Source organism: Primulina huaijiensis, unplaced genomic scaffold, assembly GCF_012295235.1.
Source record: "Primulina huaijiensis isolate GDHJ02 unplaced genomic scaffold, ASM1229523v2 scaffold4153, whole genome shotgun sequence".
Classification (NCBI taxonomy): domain Eukaryota; kingdom Viridiplantae; phylum Streptophyta; class Magnoliopsida; order Lamiales; family Gesneriaceae; genus Primulina; species Primulina huaijiensis.
The window spans coordinates 214,256-231,450 of NW_027359894.1; the positions used below are offsets into that span (position 1 = coordinate 214,256).

The 17,195-nt window shown below is 32.0% G+C and overlaps 2 protein-coding genes and 1 pseudogene across 2 annotated transcripts; 2 read left to right on the forward strand and 1 right to left on the reverse strand.

Moving 5' to 3' along the window:
* The window catches only part of LOC140969406 (uncharacterized), a 7,001-nt pseudogene extending 1,767 nt beyond the window's left edge, over positions 1 to 5,234 (forward strand).
* A 941-nt stretch (positions 5,235 to 6,175) lies between these two features.
* On the forward strand, positions 6,176 to 9,238 carry LOC140969393 (uncharacterized). The gene is made up of 8 exons (XM_073430715.1): positions 6,176 to 6,464; positions 6,977 to 7,162; positions 7,235 to 7,350; positions 7,639 to 7,730; positions 7,988 to 8,009; positions 8,126 to 8,194; positions 8,766 to 8,864; positions 8,943 to 9,238. The coding sequence occupies exons 1-8, from the start codon at positions 6,242 to 6,244 to the stop codon at positions 9,021 to 9,023; spliced, it is 888 nt and encodes a 295-aa protein (XP_073286816.1). The 5' UTR covers positions 6,176 to 6,241; the 3' UTR covers positions 9,024 to 9,238.
* A 407-nt stretch (positions 9,239 to 9,645) lies between these two features.
* On the reverse strand, positions 9,646 to 13,838 carry LOC140969421 (ankyrin repeat domain-containing protein SAT10-like). Its single transcript, XM_073430768.1, has 4 exons — positions 13,398 to 13,838; positions 12,414 to 12,689; positions 11,709 to 11,846; positions 9,646 to 11,363 (listed from the first exon to the last, which is right to left on the reverse strand). Exons 1-4 carry the CDS (start codon positions 13,725 to 13,727, stop codon positions 9,816 to 9,818), a joined length of 2,292 nt encoding a protein of 763 aa, XP_073286869.1. The 5' UTR covers positions 13,728 to 13,838; the 3' UTR covers positions 9,646 to 9,815.
* Positions 13,839 to 17,195: the final 3,357 nt, after the last annotated feature.

The following is a 17,195-nucleotide window of genomic DNA, read 5'->3' on the forward strand; positions in this document are numbered from 1 at the left end:
TAATATATATATATATATATATATATATATATATATATTTGTTTTCTTCCAGTTATTAATGGCTTAAAAAATAAATTGAAGAAAAATGAAATTTATCCACCATTTTTTGGAATAAAATTTAATTTATCTTTATTTTGTGGAATGAAATTTATACTCAATTTTTTTTAAAAAAATATATCTTTAATAAAATTTAAAATAATAATAATAAATACATGTTCTTTATTTGTTTGTTATAAGCTATTAATAGATAATAAAATAAATTGAAGAAAATGAAATTTAGTCGCCGTTTTTTGGAATTAAATTTACGCTCTATTTTTATTTTTCATGATTCAAGTCGGATAAGAGACATGTTTCACAAAATTGACTCGCAAAACAACCTAATAGGAGTTTATTTGTCAATTTTATTTTTAACTTGAAATGTCTCACAGAAGACCTATTCAAAAATTGAAGAACTATAAAATTTTGAAAAACATTGTAAACTTCATTTTTATTCGATTTATTTTAAAATTCATTAATTAATGGAAAAATAGAAATCAAACAAAAATGTAAATTTTATTTTAGAATATATTAATTAATAGGTGTGAAAAACAAACAAGCAAAGAGAAGTGTATTAATTATTATTATTTACGTTTTTCATAGATGTTAATTTACGCACAATTTTCAATAAACGGTCGCAAATGGTATCTACGACAACGTTTTAAAACCGTTGTTGTTGAACTCACTTTTAACAACACAGCTTTTAACAACAGTTTTAAAAGGACTACGACAACGGTTTTCACCGTTGTCGTTGGGCATTTTTCTTGTAGTGATGAGACTTATTTCAGAAAATTGACTCATGAAACAATTTCATAAGAGTTTATGTGTCAATTTTATTTTTAACTTGACTAAATTAACATCTATGAATAACATAAATAATAATAATTAATATACTTTTCTTTGCTTGTTTGTTTTTTCCATCTATTATTTTATATAATCTAAAAAAAATTGAAGAAAAATAAAATTTAGTCACCACTTTTCGGAATAAAATTTAAATTAAGCCTTATTTTTTGGAATGAAATTTATACTTCATTTTTTAAAAAAATTATATCTTTAATGAAATTTAAAATAATAATAATAAATACATGTTTTATTGTTTGTTTTTTCCTAATTATTAATTAATTCTAAAATAAATTAAAAAAAGAAATGAAATTTAGCCACCATTTTTTGAAATAGAATTTATACTCTATTTGTTTTTAAAACTATATATTTAATAGAATTTAAAATAAATAAAAGAATAATAAAATTTACAATCTATTTTAAAAAATGAATTATATCTTTATTTTAAAAATAATTCTTTTTGTTTGACTTCTCTCTATCTTTTTTTTTAATTATATATATTTCCCTTTATTTGATATCTTTTTTACATTAATTAATGAATTTAAAATAAATTGTATGAAAATGAAGTATACATATACACTTGTTCAAATTTTACGGTTCTCCAATTTTTGAATAGGTCTTCTGTGAACCGATCTCACTGATATATCCTTCAGATGGGTCCACCCGGTCAGTTTTCGGAGTGAAAACAGTGATTTTTCTTGATTGGAGTCGGATAGGAGACATGTTTCACAAAATTGACCTGTGAACCAGTCTCATAGGAGTTTTTGTGTCAATTTTTATTTTTAACTTGAGTAAATTAACATACATTAATAATGTAAATAATACACGACTAATAAATTTGAAAACTCTAATAAAATTGTGTGAATTTGCATATATGTCTATATCTTTGTTATATGATATTAATAAATAAATGTCTTTTTTTGTTCGTTTACATGTATTAATGAATATTATTTGAATAAAAATGAAATTTTATTTTTGGAAAGAAATTTACAGTCCGTTTTTTTTTAAAAAAAAACTATATCTTTAATGGAATTTAAAATAGGCGACATAATGTTAGTAGCTTAACTCACGAGAACTTGTCAAGAGTTCGCTCATCCCAGTACTACCATCACTCATGCACGTTTAACCCAACAAAACTGAATGATGGTGAAAGATTTATCTTTTAGTTCGAACGTTTCTTAATCTTTAAGTCAAAAGCTATATTTGTTACTGAAACACGATTGCACTGACATGTGTGTCAATTTGCCAACTCGTAAAAGCATGCATATGCATGACAAACACGAATAATTATTTGGTACCATAAGAAATTACTTCAAAAGAATCAAAATGAGTTTAAATTAATTTTATGTGTAATAATTACTCTTATATAAATCAAAGAGAAAGAAAAAGAGAAATAAGAATGAATTCAAATCGTTTTTATGTAAAACAAATTACTTTATATCTACAGTTAATTAAAATGATTTATAAGATTTTTAAAAGTTTTCTTATGTTTTTTAAATATTTTTTTCTCGAAAAATAAAATTTTTTAAAAATATTAAAATTATCTTCATATTTTATGCTCAATTAAGTTTTCATTGATGAATACTTGTAGAATTTGTAACTATTTTTTTAGGACATTATTCATGTATAGAACTTTATAACTTCAAAATATATCATGAGAAATTTAGAAATTATGGTTCTTGTTAAAAAAAAAATTAATACATTTGTTTTTTGTTTTATTATTTTAAATATTCATAGTCTAACTATATTATTTTTACAATTTGAAGGNGACAAAAATAAACTCTTGACTTTATCGATGTATTGTAGATTGAATTAATTGTTAAAAAATAACTGACAGTATGAGTAATGTGATAATTGTTCTACTCATATCATCCTTGTATGTTCAACACGTGCAACACACGTGCATATCTTCTAATAAAAGTTTCACAAAATATGGGATTACTAACCACGGATTGCCATAAATTTGTAATGTTATTTCCTTTATTGAATTTTGGTAAATTATTTTATCATTTATAATATCTAATTTAGAAACTCCATCTTTAATTTAGTTTAAATTTGTACGACATGTCCATGATAATTAAATTATTTATGTCTAATGCTATTAGATCAACTAATATTATATGATTCTAAGGCTTTGCTTGGATTGATAGAATGTGAAAATGTAAGTTACACTGTTGATACATATATTTCATGCGTTTGATAGTGGTGTTACACGTTCTTTTATATCTTTGACATTGGCATTTAGGCATCCGCTACATGATTCACTCGTGTCTAAACCTCTTATTATGTCTACACTGTACGGGACATTGTACAGAAAATAAATATAATTGTGTGTATCAGAAGTTAGTGTTGTGCTCTGGTGTTGTCAACACGAGCGCACAACATGCAGCGGAAATTAATTATTAACACACAAATATAACTTTAATAAATAAACATCAGTTTTAAATTATGCACAAGTATTCGTACTTGTGCGATGCCTCATGACAAAAATTTACTAGAAAAATATGTAAATCGTTTACACCAAAACAATACTAGTGAAAAGAACAAAACTAAATTCCTTGACACTCCAAGGAATTAACATGCATCAAACACTCAAAGTAAATACTAGATGCATGAAACAAAAAGCGTGTTGCTTAAAACCAAACGAAACCATTCTTCGTCCCAACACTCTGCGTCAGTGTTGTTCTTCGAGTGTTGGCAACACCAATCGGCAACACGGTAAATCTGCGACTCAATCACACAAATTCTTTAACATAAAAATCTTCAACTCTGAACTATGAGTGTGTTCAGAGGCAAACTCCAGCAGCTCTCCTGTGCTTTAAAGTGATCACCCGATTACACAAAAACGTCTCATCAAAATAGGTTCGGCTCTTGTATTTTTTCTTCTATGTTAAAAGCTCTCTGTTCCGACCTCACGAAATAGTCACACCAAAAGGCTCACACGAAAAACTCCTACAAAAGTGATCGTCAATCACATAAAAACTGTAGAGCAAATATATATTAGACTTCTTGTGATTTTCTTCTCAATAATAAGCTCTCTGTCCAGTTCTCTCTCTACCACACCTCTTCTCTCTCCAAAGCCTCTTTTCTCTCTCAAGCCTCTTTTTTTCTCTACGGCCATGAAGTACTACATATATATACATCTCATGCTTGACCTAAAATTCATTCCATAAAAGAGTCCTGGAAAATATGAAAACAAGATTTTCATTAGATATAAAACTCTTTTAGACATGAATAAAATATCTTGGAGATAAAAATAATATTAAAAACAAATCCTATAATATCTAGATATAAATCAATCAAGATCTTATCATATAGGAATAAATCAAGAGAGATTTCATAATATAGAAATAAATCAAGTAATAATCTAGAAAGGCAAAATCATAAATTGATATAAAGAAAAATATTCCTTTCATACACCTCGTGGAAAAATGATGATAACTGGGAAAATGATCTAAGAATTGTGAATTGACGTGCCGAAATCATAAACTATTAGCTGATCTTATAGTTATAAGTCTGTACAATTTTGTTTGCATCGCAGGCTGTGGCGGAGCCAGAAATATAGCTCTATCGGACTAGAATTTTATACTCTATAATCTTTTAATATTTTAAATTGATCTACCCGAGCTAATATCATATTAATCTAAATTTATAAAAAAATTTACATATAAATTTTTTTAAAAAAATTGGGTCACCCGAGCTTGACTGTGGCTCCGCCACTGATAGCAGGGATATATTGACAATTTGACATGACGTAGAACAAAATTGGATTGTCGTCAGCCTGTCAAAAGTAAGATAAATATTGTTGCACACACACACACACACACAAATAGTGAGCTAATATCTGTGGGATCTGTCAATCAGTGCTGGAGCTTATATGTCAAATGGCAAATATTTGATTCCGAGATTATAATCACTGAATTTCACAGCTACCCTGATGAAGACGCTGGCCAAGTCCCCCTTGGCCTTCGTTGTGCGACGCCCACAAAGCAGCCTAGATGAAGGACAAGTTATGAAATTCACAGCAGAACAGGTAGTAGTTTGGCTTTGAATATCTAATTGTGCTTTTACGTATTAATATATATGCGCGTTGCGTGTGTTTATATATTATTTGAAAGTAAAAAACATGTTAAACCGTGCTCAGCTAGCGACATACTATGTTTGTGGTGTGGTGTGGTGTGGTGTGGTGGTTTGTGCAGGTTGCTCCTTACAAGAAAGTAAGGCATGTCATGTTCACTGGCTCCATACCAAAGAGTGCATCTGGGAAGATATTGAGAAGAGAATTAAAGAAGATTTTGCTGCCCCATTCGAAGCTTTGATATGGATAGCAGTGGCGGTGCATAATCTGTGTATTGTATTCTTACATCAAGAAAATCAGCAGGTACATTGTCATTAATGAGTAATCTTTCCAAACCAACGTACGTGAATTTGTTGTTATAGTGGAGAAAATGAATGACGGCGGCTGTGCGTCCAATATTGACTAAAGTTTCAAATCTTGTGAATGTATGTCATGTTCCGAGCTTCTTCTTAGGTCATGGCCTCTGATGTCCTGCTTCATTTCCGACTCGTCTGGTTCCGTTTGAAATCAACCATCAACCTCTTAGATTTTGGATACTAGTAAAAGATGTACACGCGTTACATATTTTGTTATTATTTTTAATTTGATCAAATAATACTAAACAATTAACACGAAATTATTTTCAATTTAGAAGAGTTGTTCGATTTAAAAGAGAAGTTTTGTTTATATATTTTTTCTATGTAAAATATTGAGTGAATGTCTCAAACTTAATAATATAGTATATATAATATAGATATACGCTTTTTTGCGATGGATCTTAGGAGCATTTGTGTAAACGTGTACGCATGTTCATTATTCACAATATCTATCTACGTCCATGTCATGTTATGTAATTTCAAAAATATAAGAATTAAATTCGTTAAAAAAACAAATATATCCAATTAAAATTGAAATTTGACAAATAAATATTAATGATATTAAAAATATCGATAGAGTGACTAAAAACCTAATTTATCATAATCCAATGACTTTATCTTAGTTTTCGTTCGATGAATTTTTTTAATATAAAAAAGTTTATATAATAAAAATATATATATATTTCTTATATTTATAAACTATATTTTTATATAATCATATATAAAAAGTATTAAATATCATTAATAAAAAAATTTAAAAATAACAATAACAACTTTAAAATATCAAATAATATTATTTTCAATTATCAAATCCAGTTTTTAAATCAAAATAATCAAACATGAATAACATTATAGAATTTTTTAAATAATTCCAAACAAAATCAGCTGAAAAGAAAATAAGAGAGAGTGTAGGAGCTCGAATTATTGAACAATGGCGATTGCACTGAGAAGAGCCCTAATTTCTTCTCGAAACTTTGTACACACACTTCGAGCTTCATCTATCCGTTTCAATCACCAATTTTCCAGCATCATTTCATCTCATCCTAATTCTTCCCATCACTTCGATGCTCACACCTTCTCAAACTCTCCATCCACAAATTTTCATCAATTTGACGCTCGCCGAAGTTTTGCCAAAGGAAGGAAACAGCAAATCAGTAATCTCACTTTCCATGTTACTTGATTTATATTTTGTTATTGATGATATAATTGAATCTGTGTAGGTGTCAATTTGTTTTATCCTCAAACAATATGTAGTTGTGCTGTCTTTTGGTGGTTAACTGGTCTGTACAAAGATCATTTCATCTTCTGTACCATAATTTTTGAAAAAGTGGGCAAGTTCAAGATTTTGAATCATTTCTAGGTCAAATCAATGTTTTGATCGAAATGCTGTTTTAGTGAATGTTATGAAATTCGGCTGAGACTGAAGAAAATGCTGTTACGCCTGTATGTTAACTTTAAACAGAAGTGTTTAGGGATGTGAATAAAATGCAATGGATAGAAGGCTAGAAGCCTAGAACAGAATGATTTTCATTGTTTTGTATGTCCTCTGGCAGAGCAACTCCTTTCTTGACTAAATTCATATGTATTTTGGTCTAATTGAAATGGAGAAGTATAGTCTTATGAATTTTTTAAAATTAATTTTTTTTTCTTAATTGTGTTTTACTAGAGGAAGAGGAAGAGAGCGAGGAAGAGGGAGAAGAAGAGGAGCATGATGATGAAGATGATGAAGGTAGGTCGGATCATGGGAATGTAGGGGCTAGCGCTAAGGTTGCCGCTGCCTCGCAAATGGATGCTGCCGTTGATGCACTTTCCCGGGAGTTGACCAAGTTGCGAACTGGAAGGGCATCAGAAGGTGCATGAATTTGCCTTGTTTTGTGTCCGTGGCCCATATTATTATTCTTTTAAAGTGTCTTGATTGATTCAGGGATGCTTGACCACATCACGGTAGAATATTATGGTGTTAAGACACCCATCAACAGGATGGCAGCTATCTCAGTATCAGACCCAAAAACTCTAAAACTTACTCCATTTGATCCAAGCGTATGTGTTGCTTCTTAACTCTGATCTTCACATTTTTTTAATTTATTTTCTTTTTCAGTTCGTGTTGGAGCCAAATCTCAGTACGCCACTGATGTATATCCGTAGATCCTGTTTTCTTTCACTTAAAGACGAATTCAAATGTATTCTTCATATTTCATCATTTAGTTTTCCTTCAATATTGAATATTTCGGTGAACTTTGTATCTCGAGAATCTTCAATTCTGAAGAGCGTAGTCACGGATAATAATTTGCGTAAAAATATGCATAAGAAATAGAGAATCTTTTGCAGACCTTGAAAGAGTTGGAGAAAGCCATAATTTCGTCGCCCTTGGGTCTAAATCCTCGGTCCGATGACCAACAGCTGATTATACCGATACCATCGTAAGAGCTTTTCCCTTTGCTATGAATCTGTTACTAATAATTTTTAAATGTAAGATTTTCCATTCCAATTATCGAAAATTGAATCTATCTTGCTACAAGAATAAAATCTGCCATTCATTTATTATGTCTTCCTTATGTTAGAAGCCCAGTAAACTTTTTATTCTCTCTCTATACTAATATAACTTAGTACATACTTGTGTTCACTGAACGATGTTAATGCACTAATTTTATACTTCGGTGGTGCTTTCAATTGGCAGATTGACTAAAGAACACACTCAAGTGAGTATTAAATTAATGTTTCTTCTAATTCAAATATGATGTATTTTGTCATTGATGACCAGAAGCCCTTTTCTCTGATGATAAACTTCCAATATGGTCAAAATGTCTCTTAACAGGCTATAATTAAAGTGGTTGCGAAATCATCTGAAGATGTGAAGCAAAGCATTAGAAGATCACGCCAGAAGGTACTGCTGCGAGCACCAAGAAGTTTCCTTGAAAGTTCATGACTTATAAAATGGCAGCGGATTGAAATCGGTCATTTAGTCATTATTATCTGACTTGGTTTGTGCATAGTCGCTTCCATTTTATTGTCAGATGTATATTTTCGTACATCTCTTGCACCCATAAAATGGCTTTCCTAGCACTTTTTCCTAAAAAAAAAAAAGAAAAGAAAAGAAAAGAAATTCATTATATTTTTCAAGATATATCTACGTGCGTGAGGTAACATCTAGTCAAGATCAAATTGAAGTATACTGAAAAGAGGTACAATCCTGTTTTGTTGCACTACTTGTGACATAGAGTAAATGGATCAAAATTTTGGAAGGTGTTTCTAGTTAATGCATACCTGTGGTGGTTTACCTTTTGTAAACGCTATGTTATGCTGTCTGAAATGTTTTATGAATGTTTCTTTTTCTTTTCTTTTCTTTTTGTGTGTTTGTGTAAGACGCAGAATAGAATCTGCTTTGGTGGACAATGAATCTTTGATCAGAAACATTTTCTTGCTTATTCACTTAACGCCTAATATCATGGTTACAGGCATTGGACAGCATTAAAAAAGTAGCACCCAAGAAGAAGGATAAAGATAAAGCAGGATCAAGTTTGTCAGAAGATGAAGTTAAACGAATGGAGAAAGAAGTGAGTTGCATACATTGTTGCGAACAAGACTTGATGTGCTTGTGATTCAATTATCACTTGGCTTTTTTTACATTTCAGATAGATGATTTGACAAAGAAGTACATAAAGAAGGCTGAAGATATGTGCAAGAATAAGGAAAAGGAAATTAAAGTAGGCTGAATGATGGATCTTCGTGTGCCTTATTTTTTGCACAGTGAATTGGGAGAAGTGTAGCCTCTTTCATGTCATTCGTGTCTAAGCTAATTCAATGAATGATTCAATAGCATTTTGATACCGGCACTTGTGGTTTAAATATCATCTCCGTTCACTGTTTGTGTCTGCATAACTTATTTGTAGTGTTGTTTTCAAATGCATTTGCATTAGATTTATTTAAATCAGCACCCTGTACATCTCATAGTTGCAGACCCTGTTTTCTTATGAATCTTAAACTGTAGCTCTTATTGTGTTTGCCCAAAATTTGTTTTTCATGATATTATGGCAAATGATACCAAACAGCCTAGTGAAAATTTTAAAAATTATATAACCCCTTACATGAAATCAACAATATCTTAAAACCTTGTATTTTTAAAACAAGGAGTAAAATAGGCAAATATGACTGACTTTTAATGTCTGTTCCAAAACCGGATTCTCAAAGCTTATGAATCTCGAAAATTTCATCCATCAAATAAAATGAATTTACAACTATTTCGTACAAAATCTTCACATTGAAATGGCACAAATCCAGTGCACTGAGATTTAAGCAAGATTTAAGAGCGTTGTGATTATATGTACAACTTATGTAAAAACGGAATTACACTATGCTATAACTGGAAAATTTCTTCTCTTATGTGATCAAATGTTAGTCTTTGGATCATCAAAATATATGTCAATTTTCATAAAAATTTGAATCTAATGATTTTGATAAAAGGGGAGAAACACTATTATAGCATAAACTAACCCGTAAAAACGTTTCTAGTCTTCTAAACTGCCAAAAATAGTCTCTCTTGTTACAAGCCTTATACCACGCACCCATAACTCTGCTGTTTCCTCTCCTCCGTCACACACAAAATGGAATTCCTTGTTCTTTGAAGTGATCACATAGAAAATTCCTGGCTTACTACCATCGCCTTTTGTTCGTCTGTGTCTCTGGAAACTTATGCTAGAGCCTACTTCAGCTTTTCTGCATATGACATTTCGACAGCTTGAATTTCCCCATCGAAGTACTCCGCTAGATCCTACCATTTTAATGATCTTTGTGTGCGGAGATCCTTTCCCTCCCTTTGTGTGCTTCAGTACCGTAGCACCGCATAATACCAGCTTGCGTGCAAGTGCATTTAGTATGATGTATTTGGCATCATTTTGCAGCCCCCCATATTTTCTAGCAAGTGATAACGCAGTTTCACCCTTTGCATTTTTCGCATCACAATGTGCCCCATTGGAGATCAGGAGTTGGCACATCTCACCATTGCCTTCCCTTGCTGCCAGCATCAGTGGCGTGTAGTCATCCCCATCCGAGGCATTGATTTCATAACCCTTGCTTATCAGTAACTTCACCGCATCCAAGTCTCCATACCGGGCAGCACAATGTAACACACAAAATCCTCCAGAATTGTGGTTTCCCTTCTCAAGGGCAAAATCAAGCATTATTTTTTCAAACATATCTTTATTTTGACTCAGTTGAGACAAAGTGATAGCAGTCTCGCCAGATTTATTGCACAACTTCACATCAGCCCCAGCATATACAAGTTGCCTGAAGACATCAATGTGGCCTTCCATGGCAGCGATCATGACCGCTGAGAAACCGAGAGCATCCTGTTCGTCAAGATCAAAACCTTTCATTCCAATCAGAGATTTCAAACCTAGAATATCTCCTGATCGCACAACAAATAGAAAAGGTGAAAATGCGGATGTGTTGGAAGACATGGGCACATGACCACTTCGTAATACATTCAGCATTATATGCTGAAACTCTATATGCCACTGATTAGCCCTTGCAATAGAAACCACAGTTTGGCCAGCTGAGTTAACCAAACCAAAGTCTGCACCTGCTTTTGCTAATATTTTAAGGCAATCTTCCTGCTTGTACTTAACACTGATTAAAAGCGCTGTTTCACCTAATTCTGTTCTTGAGTTGAGATTACAACTAGAATCTATTAAAGTTTTAAGAATAACTGGAAACCCAAGACGAGCCGCAATATGTAATGGCCTAAACTTCGATTTTTGAGTGGTCTCAACTGGGGTTTCTATGTGAGCACCACATTTTATAAGCGCTTTCACGGCACCATCATTGCCACATAGAATTGCATGGTGGAGAAGTGTTCTTCCAAGTTGACGGGAGTTTGGGGAGAGGTGATGGAGAAGCATCCGTAAGATAGAACCTGTTGCCTCAAAATATTCTACGGCACACCAGGAAATGGGGTAAGGCTCTGCCAGCCCTGCACCCACTCGAAGTTCCTCACCTGAAGCTGTATCCCAAGACCATGCCCCAAGCTGCACTTTAACATCAGTTTTGGCTCCAGCCTTCGCTCCAAAAATCAATAAAATACAGAATGGATGTCAGTTTCTGTCCACAAATCGCAAAAACAAAATATTCTTTGAAGTTAGTTTGCAGATATCTTCACAGAGTGTGACAGCACCTAGTTCTTAGACCAACAATGTGAAACAATATACGATTATGGTAAATTGTGAGTACAGATTGGTTGTGGTTCTATTTTGTTCCAAACTTAAAATCCGACCTTTTTTTGGGTTGAAATTTACAAGATAAGCGATTCTTTTAGCAGACAGTTTTCCCCAATTCTTGAAACTTACTAGATGAAAGTTGATTCATGACAAACACAAATAATAATTTAGCATCAATTTGCTTACTTCCAGCAGTAGGCTAACAACTGAGATCTGCCTACTGACCACAGCAGCTACAAGCGCAGTACAGTCAGCGTTTGCATATAGACAAGGCTTGCATGATTGAAGCAACATGCGGTCAGTTGCATTCACATCCACTCCACACTGAAACCAGGCAGAAAAATAAAGATGGAATCAGATCAGCAGATTGGTTGAGAAAAGAAAAATGGTAGGTCAAGATCGACAAACATAGCAAGAGTTTCCCATGTAATGAGAGCACAAAGAACTGGAAGAAATTAATAGGAAACACGCTTTAGCTCATAATCATAGCGGTGACTCCTAAACTCTATGCAAGAAAATTTCATGATTGCACACATAAGATCTCCCTTCTCAGATTCCTTTTTCTTCCCCAAGTGTACCAGCAACATAAACTGGTCATCAACACAGCTGTGCAGTTTCACTAGAACTAAAATGTTGACCAGAAAGATGCGGGGCTAACTGTAGAAAAAAACAGGATTCTCATAGCAGTAACTTTACTTCTCGAAAGGCAAGGATAAAAGGGTGTAAAGACAAGTAACTTCCAATAGTAAGATAATGATGCTCAATTTTTTAAATAAATGATCAAATATTTTCATTACATATATTCTTTCTCTAAACAAATAGCTTATCAAGCTGTTAGCCAACAATTTTAATTTCCCTGATTCATATTAGCAAACATGTCAGAAATTTAACCTTCATGAAAGCTTTCACCACATCCACAAAACCTCTACAGCATGCTGTCACAAGAGCATGAACGGCAATATGAGGTCGTATAAGATCAGAACCCATAAGAAGCTTCACTGATTTCGAACGCCCATGATTGCTGGCTTCTAATAAAGCTTCCTCACATGCTGGTTGAGATGCCCCAGCCTTGAGTAAAATTTCAAGGATCTCAAAGCGGCCTTCTCTTACAGCTGCTGTGGTCGCAAAGCCCCTAAATAGTTTCAGATTCAAATCAGCTCCTGCACTCTGCCGATTTACAAAAATGAACAAATTTACAAATCACAGCATATAAAACAAATGCACGAGTCTCTGGAAAAAAGACACAACCCCATTCTGATCCCTTCAATTCAAATATTAAAACAATTTCAGAAGAGGTTGCAATTTGGAGCAACAGAGCAACTAAAAAAACACGCAAGAACGATCCAAATACTTGTCAGTCCTGTCTAACAGGCGAGTACTCACATTCGCTAAGTCAATACACAAGTTAGCATCATGAGAGTTTAACAGTCATAAAAGTTTCAGTTTTATCAAATTAAGATTCCCATGTTTACGCAAGAAAAAAAAAAGGCGAATTCAGTTTATAATATTTGATCTCGGCAAGAGAAGTCTCAACAATTTTTTTAAAAGTGATTTAAGCAGTTAAGCAGCTAAAATCTCCTAACCGAGTCGTAAAGGCGATTCAAAATAGGAGTTAGAAAGAGAACTCGAACATCAACTTTTAAATTTTGAATACAAAAGCGCAATTCCTGTTCAAAATAAAAACCGAAATTTCATCATTCAATCATAGACAGTTCCTTCATCAACAACGTCACATCGAGAGAGTCCTGCTACCGTACATAAAAAAAAAATGGTAGATACCCCAAGCGGACGAAGAAACGATTCATTCAACCAAACACGGCAAAAACTAAAATGCAAATAATAAATAATTAAACAGCGCAAACTCAACATTATTACCAGTAAGTTCTTAACGAGATCAAGATTTCCATTACTAACAGCAACGAACAACGGCGTAACGTCAGTCCGGAACTCGTCGTAATCGACGCGCACCTCGCACGGTGACTCCTCGAGCAAAACAATCTCGGTCTTCCGGATCCTCAAGCACACAGCACCTACGTAGTTGACATCGACGAACGGATCTCCCAGGCATTCAATCACCGATTTCAGATCGTCACACAACGCAGCTTCGAGAAGCCGCTGCGAGACCTCGACCTGGTAATCCAGGGGAACCACCTGCTTCCCCGTGAGAAAACCTCCTCCGCCGCCGCCGTGCCTCAATACCATCATTTGACAGCTCAAGACTAGAGTAGCAGCTCAATGGTGAGCTGCCGAGTGGCTGGAGAGAGAATGGCGACACAGAAGTCGAGAAGGGTGGACAAACTTGAAACGAGTGAGCGCCAGTGTCAGGGTGGGGGTATATTTATGGGGGATTTATTAAATTAAATAATAAATATTATTAATATCATATATTTTTAATTATAATATATATGATTTGGTACTAATGTCAGTTGGCGTGATTTGGGGGTTGAAATAATATCCAGATTTTGATTTATTATGTTGTTTTTTGAAAAATCCTATGTTGTCTTTTTCTCAAATTAATATTTTTGGCCTCCTGTATAAAATAATGAAAATAATATAAATTTATATATTTTGAGTTTTACAATCTAATAAATTGAAAATAAAATTATTATTATTATATATAACAAAGAAATAAAATAATAATTGACATAGATTATATTAAATAATTTTAAAATTTCACTCTTTTAAAATATAAGTTAAAGTTTAAAAATAAAAAAAATATATTTTAGATATGACAAAAGGGTTTTACTTAGAGATGTAAACGAACCGAATCGAACCAAATATTAATAAAAAATTTAAAGTACGATTTGGGCCGAGTTCGGCTCAAAATGATATTCGAGTTTGAGTTCGACTCCAAATGTTCAAACATATTTGCGAGCTATTTGAACTATTTCTCATACATGAAGATTTGAGAATGAAAGTTTGAANTAATAAAAAATATTGTAGATATGACAAAAGGGTTTCACTTAGAGGTGTAAACGAACCGATTCGAATCGGATATTAATATCAATTTAAAGTACGAGTTCGGGTCGAATTTAGTATATTCGAGGTCGATATCAACTCAAAGCTCGAAATTTTCAATTTTTTTGGGCCGAGTTCGGCTCAAAATGTTATTCGAGTTTGAGTTCGACTCGAAATGTTCAAACATATTCGCGAGCTATTTGAACTATTTCTCTCACATTAAGGTTTGAGAATGAAAGTTTGAAAGCTTTAAAGATAAAAAAACTCGAAATATATATATATATTTAATATATGATTATATCATATTAATAAAATATTAATGTTCACGAGCTGCTCGCAAACTATCGAACAAAATAATTTTGCTCAAGTTCAACTCAAAATTTTTTTGGAGATTTTCAAATTTGATAATTTTGAATACAAATCAAATATTTATCGAGCCAGCACGAAAAAATTCATTTACAACCCTAGTGTCACCATCCACATAAAAAATATTTATTCTAACCATTTCTCACTGAAAATACAGTAATAGATATTACACAACCGGCCCAAATTTTTTTAATCATGAAAAATTAACCCGGCTTTAGCTTATATAACCACAGACTCCCCTTTTTTTTTTATTTGTTCAGTTGAACCGATATGCCGACCTGATTAATTAATTCACAGTGCTCATTTTTCTTTTTTCCTTTTTTTTAATCGATACCCAATAAATTTAAAAAATAAAACCGATTATCTTTTTTCTAGGAATTGTTTTTGAGATCGATAGAATTTTGCATGGAGTAATTTGAATTTGAAAATAAGATTTGGTGGATAAAGTTCAAATGATTCTGTTTTGTTCAATTTTAAAATATATTACATTGTTTGAGAAATGATTTTGTTTAAATGGGAGATTTCAAGATATAGAAATTCGAAACTATTCAAAGATTATATTTCTTGTAAGCTGATCTCGCGAGTCTTTTTTCGTAAGACAGATCGATCTAATTCATATCTATAATGAAAATTAATAATTTTGACATAAAAAATAATGTTTTCATGAGTTGTGCAAGCAAGATCAAATATTCGTCTTAGAAAACTGATCAATGATCCAGTTTCACAAGAATTTTTGTGTTACTTCCAAATAAGTATGATAGATTAAGACCGTAAATTTCAAATTCTAGCCAATTTAAATTCAAATTTGGATGAAAGAATCCATTCATGTTGTTGAAATGGTACGAATTAATTATTAGTTAGGTCAATATATAACTCTTATTTATTTTCATGCTTCTCACTCCTTATATTCCTGATTAATTATTATTCATTTGTCATAAATTACATTTACAAAAGCAATAAAAGAATATGGCCGAAAATGTATATTCGTTGTATGATCAATCGAAATATGTGAATAACAGTCATCAAGACTCAACGATATTCGAGTTGATAAAATATGTAAGTGTTTGATTAATAATTAAGAATTCGTTCTTACTGTCGACATCTACTCGGACGAGTATGTCGTACAGAGATTGCAATGATAGCGACTAGGAGTTTGCACATCAATAAAAAAAAAAGTGAATAGCTGGCTTAAAAAAGAAAAAAGTGAATACCCTAAACGAGTGAAAAATTGTGAATGTCAATAACACAAAAATATTGATTTTAATTTTATTTTTATAAAAATTCGAGAAAAAATTCTTATATATATATATGTGTCTGTTCAAACCCACTTAATTTATTTTGCCCCTTACCTTGCCTCCACTTGGTCATTTTTCACAACGTTTGGACAAGTATAAGTAAGGGTGTAAACTATCTTAATTTAGTCGAATATGACGAAAATTTGAGGGGTCGAATTCGGCTCGAATTAGTTCTATTCGAGTTTGACCTCAATTCGAAGTTCAAAAATTTTAAAATTTCTGACTTGAATTCAGTTGGAATTAAAGTTTGGCTAAAAAAAGTTCGAGTTCAACTCGAATATAAATCAAATATTTTTCGAGTCGGCTCAAAAAACTCCAAACTGACTCGATTCGTTTACGTCCTTATATATAATAATACACTATCAAGTTATAATTGAAAAGCTTCTTTTAAACAAAAAAAACAAAAAAAAATTTTATTTTTTTGAAACCATCACAAGTTCAACCAGAAAAATAAAAAATACAATATATATATCACCGTATTTTGAAGAATACCCCAATCTATTGCATAGTAAAGACTATATACATCCGATGTAGCATAAAATTTTCTCTGATACATCATGATTTGTATGAAATTTTTCATTATTTACCAATCACTTAAACGCATTCAGTATTAAGACAATCACTCATTTTTAATAAATACTTTTTTTTCCTTTTGAAGTGGCAAGCAAGAACTTTTGTTTTAAATGTATGTGAATGATTATAATAATCACTCCCATCTTTAACTATAAGTAAAGCAAAAACTAAGTATTCTATATGCATTGTATATCAAGATAGATTTCCAATTGGAAGCATGACATGCATGAATATTTGATTCTAGTATATGATAAATTTCCAATTGGCATGTGATCAAAGGTCAAATTAATATTTTATCCGTCCAATGAGATGTATCCACGTCGCAAAATTTGTACGAAATTCAACATTATTACATGATAATAATAATAATAATAATAATGGTAATATATAGATACGTATACTACAAATGTATTGCTGTCGAACATGAAAATATTATTACCTATTTTTTAACTGTTTCATTCTTCTGCAAAAATTGAAATTC

Coding starts and splice junctions, on each gene's coding strand:
- LOC140969393 (XM_073430715.1), top strand. CDS start 6,242: ATGGCGATTGCACTGAGAAGAGCCCTAATTTCTTCTCGAAACTTTGTA. Junction 7,731..7,987: donor CTGATTATACCGATACCATC/GTAAGAGCTTTT, acceptor TTCAATTGGCAG/ATTGACTAAAGAACACACTC. Junction 8,010..8,125: donor TGACTAAAGAACACACTCAA/GTGAGTATTAAA, acceptor GTCTCTTAACAG/GCTATAATTAAAGTGGTTGC.
- LOC140969421 (XM_073430768.1), bottom strand. CDS start 13,727: ATGATGGTATTGAGGCACGGCGGCGGCGGAGGAGGTTTTCTCACGGGG. Junction 12,690..13,397: donor ATCTCGTTAAGAACTTACTG/GTAATAATGTTG, acceptor GTAAATCGGCAG/AGTGCAGGAGCTGATTTGAA. Junction 11,364..11,708: donor TTGTTAGCCTACTGCTGGAA/GTAAGCAAATTG, acceptor TTTGGAGCGAAG/GCTGGAGCCAAAACTGATGT.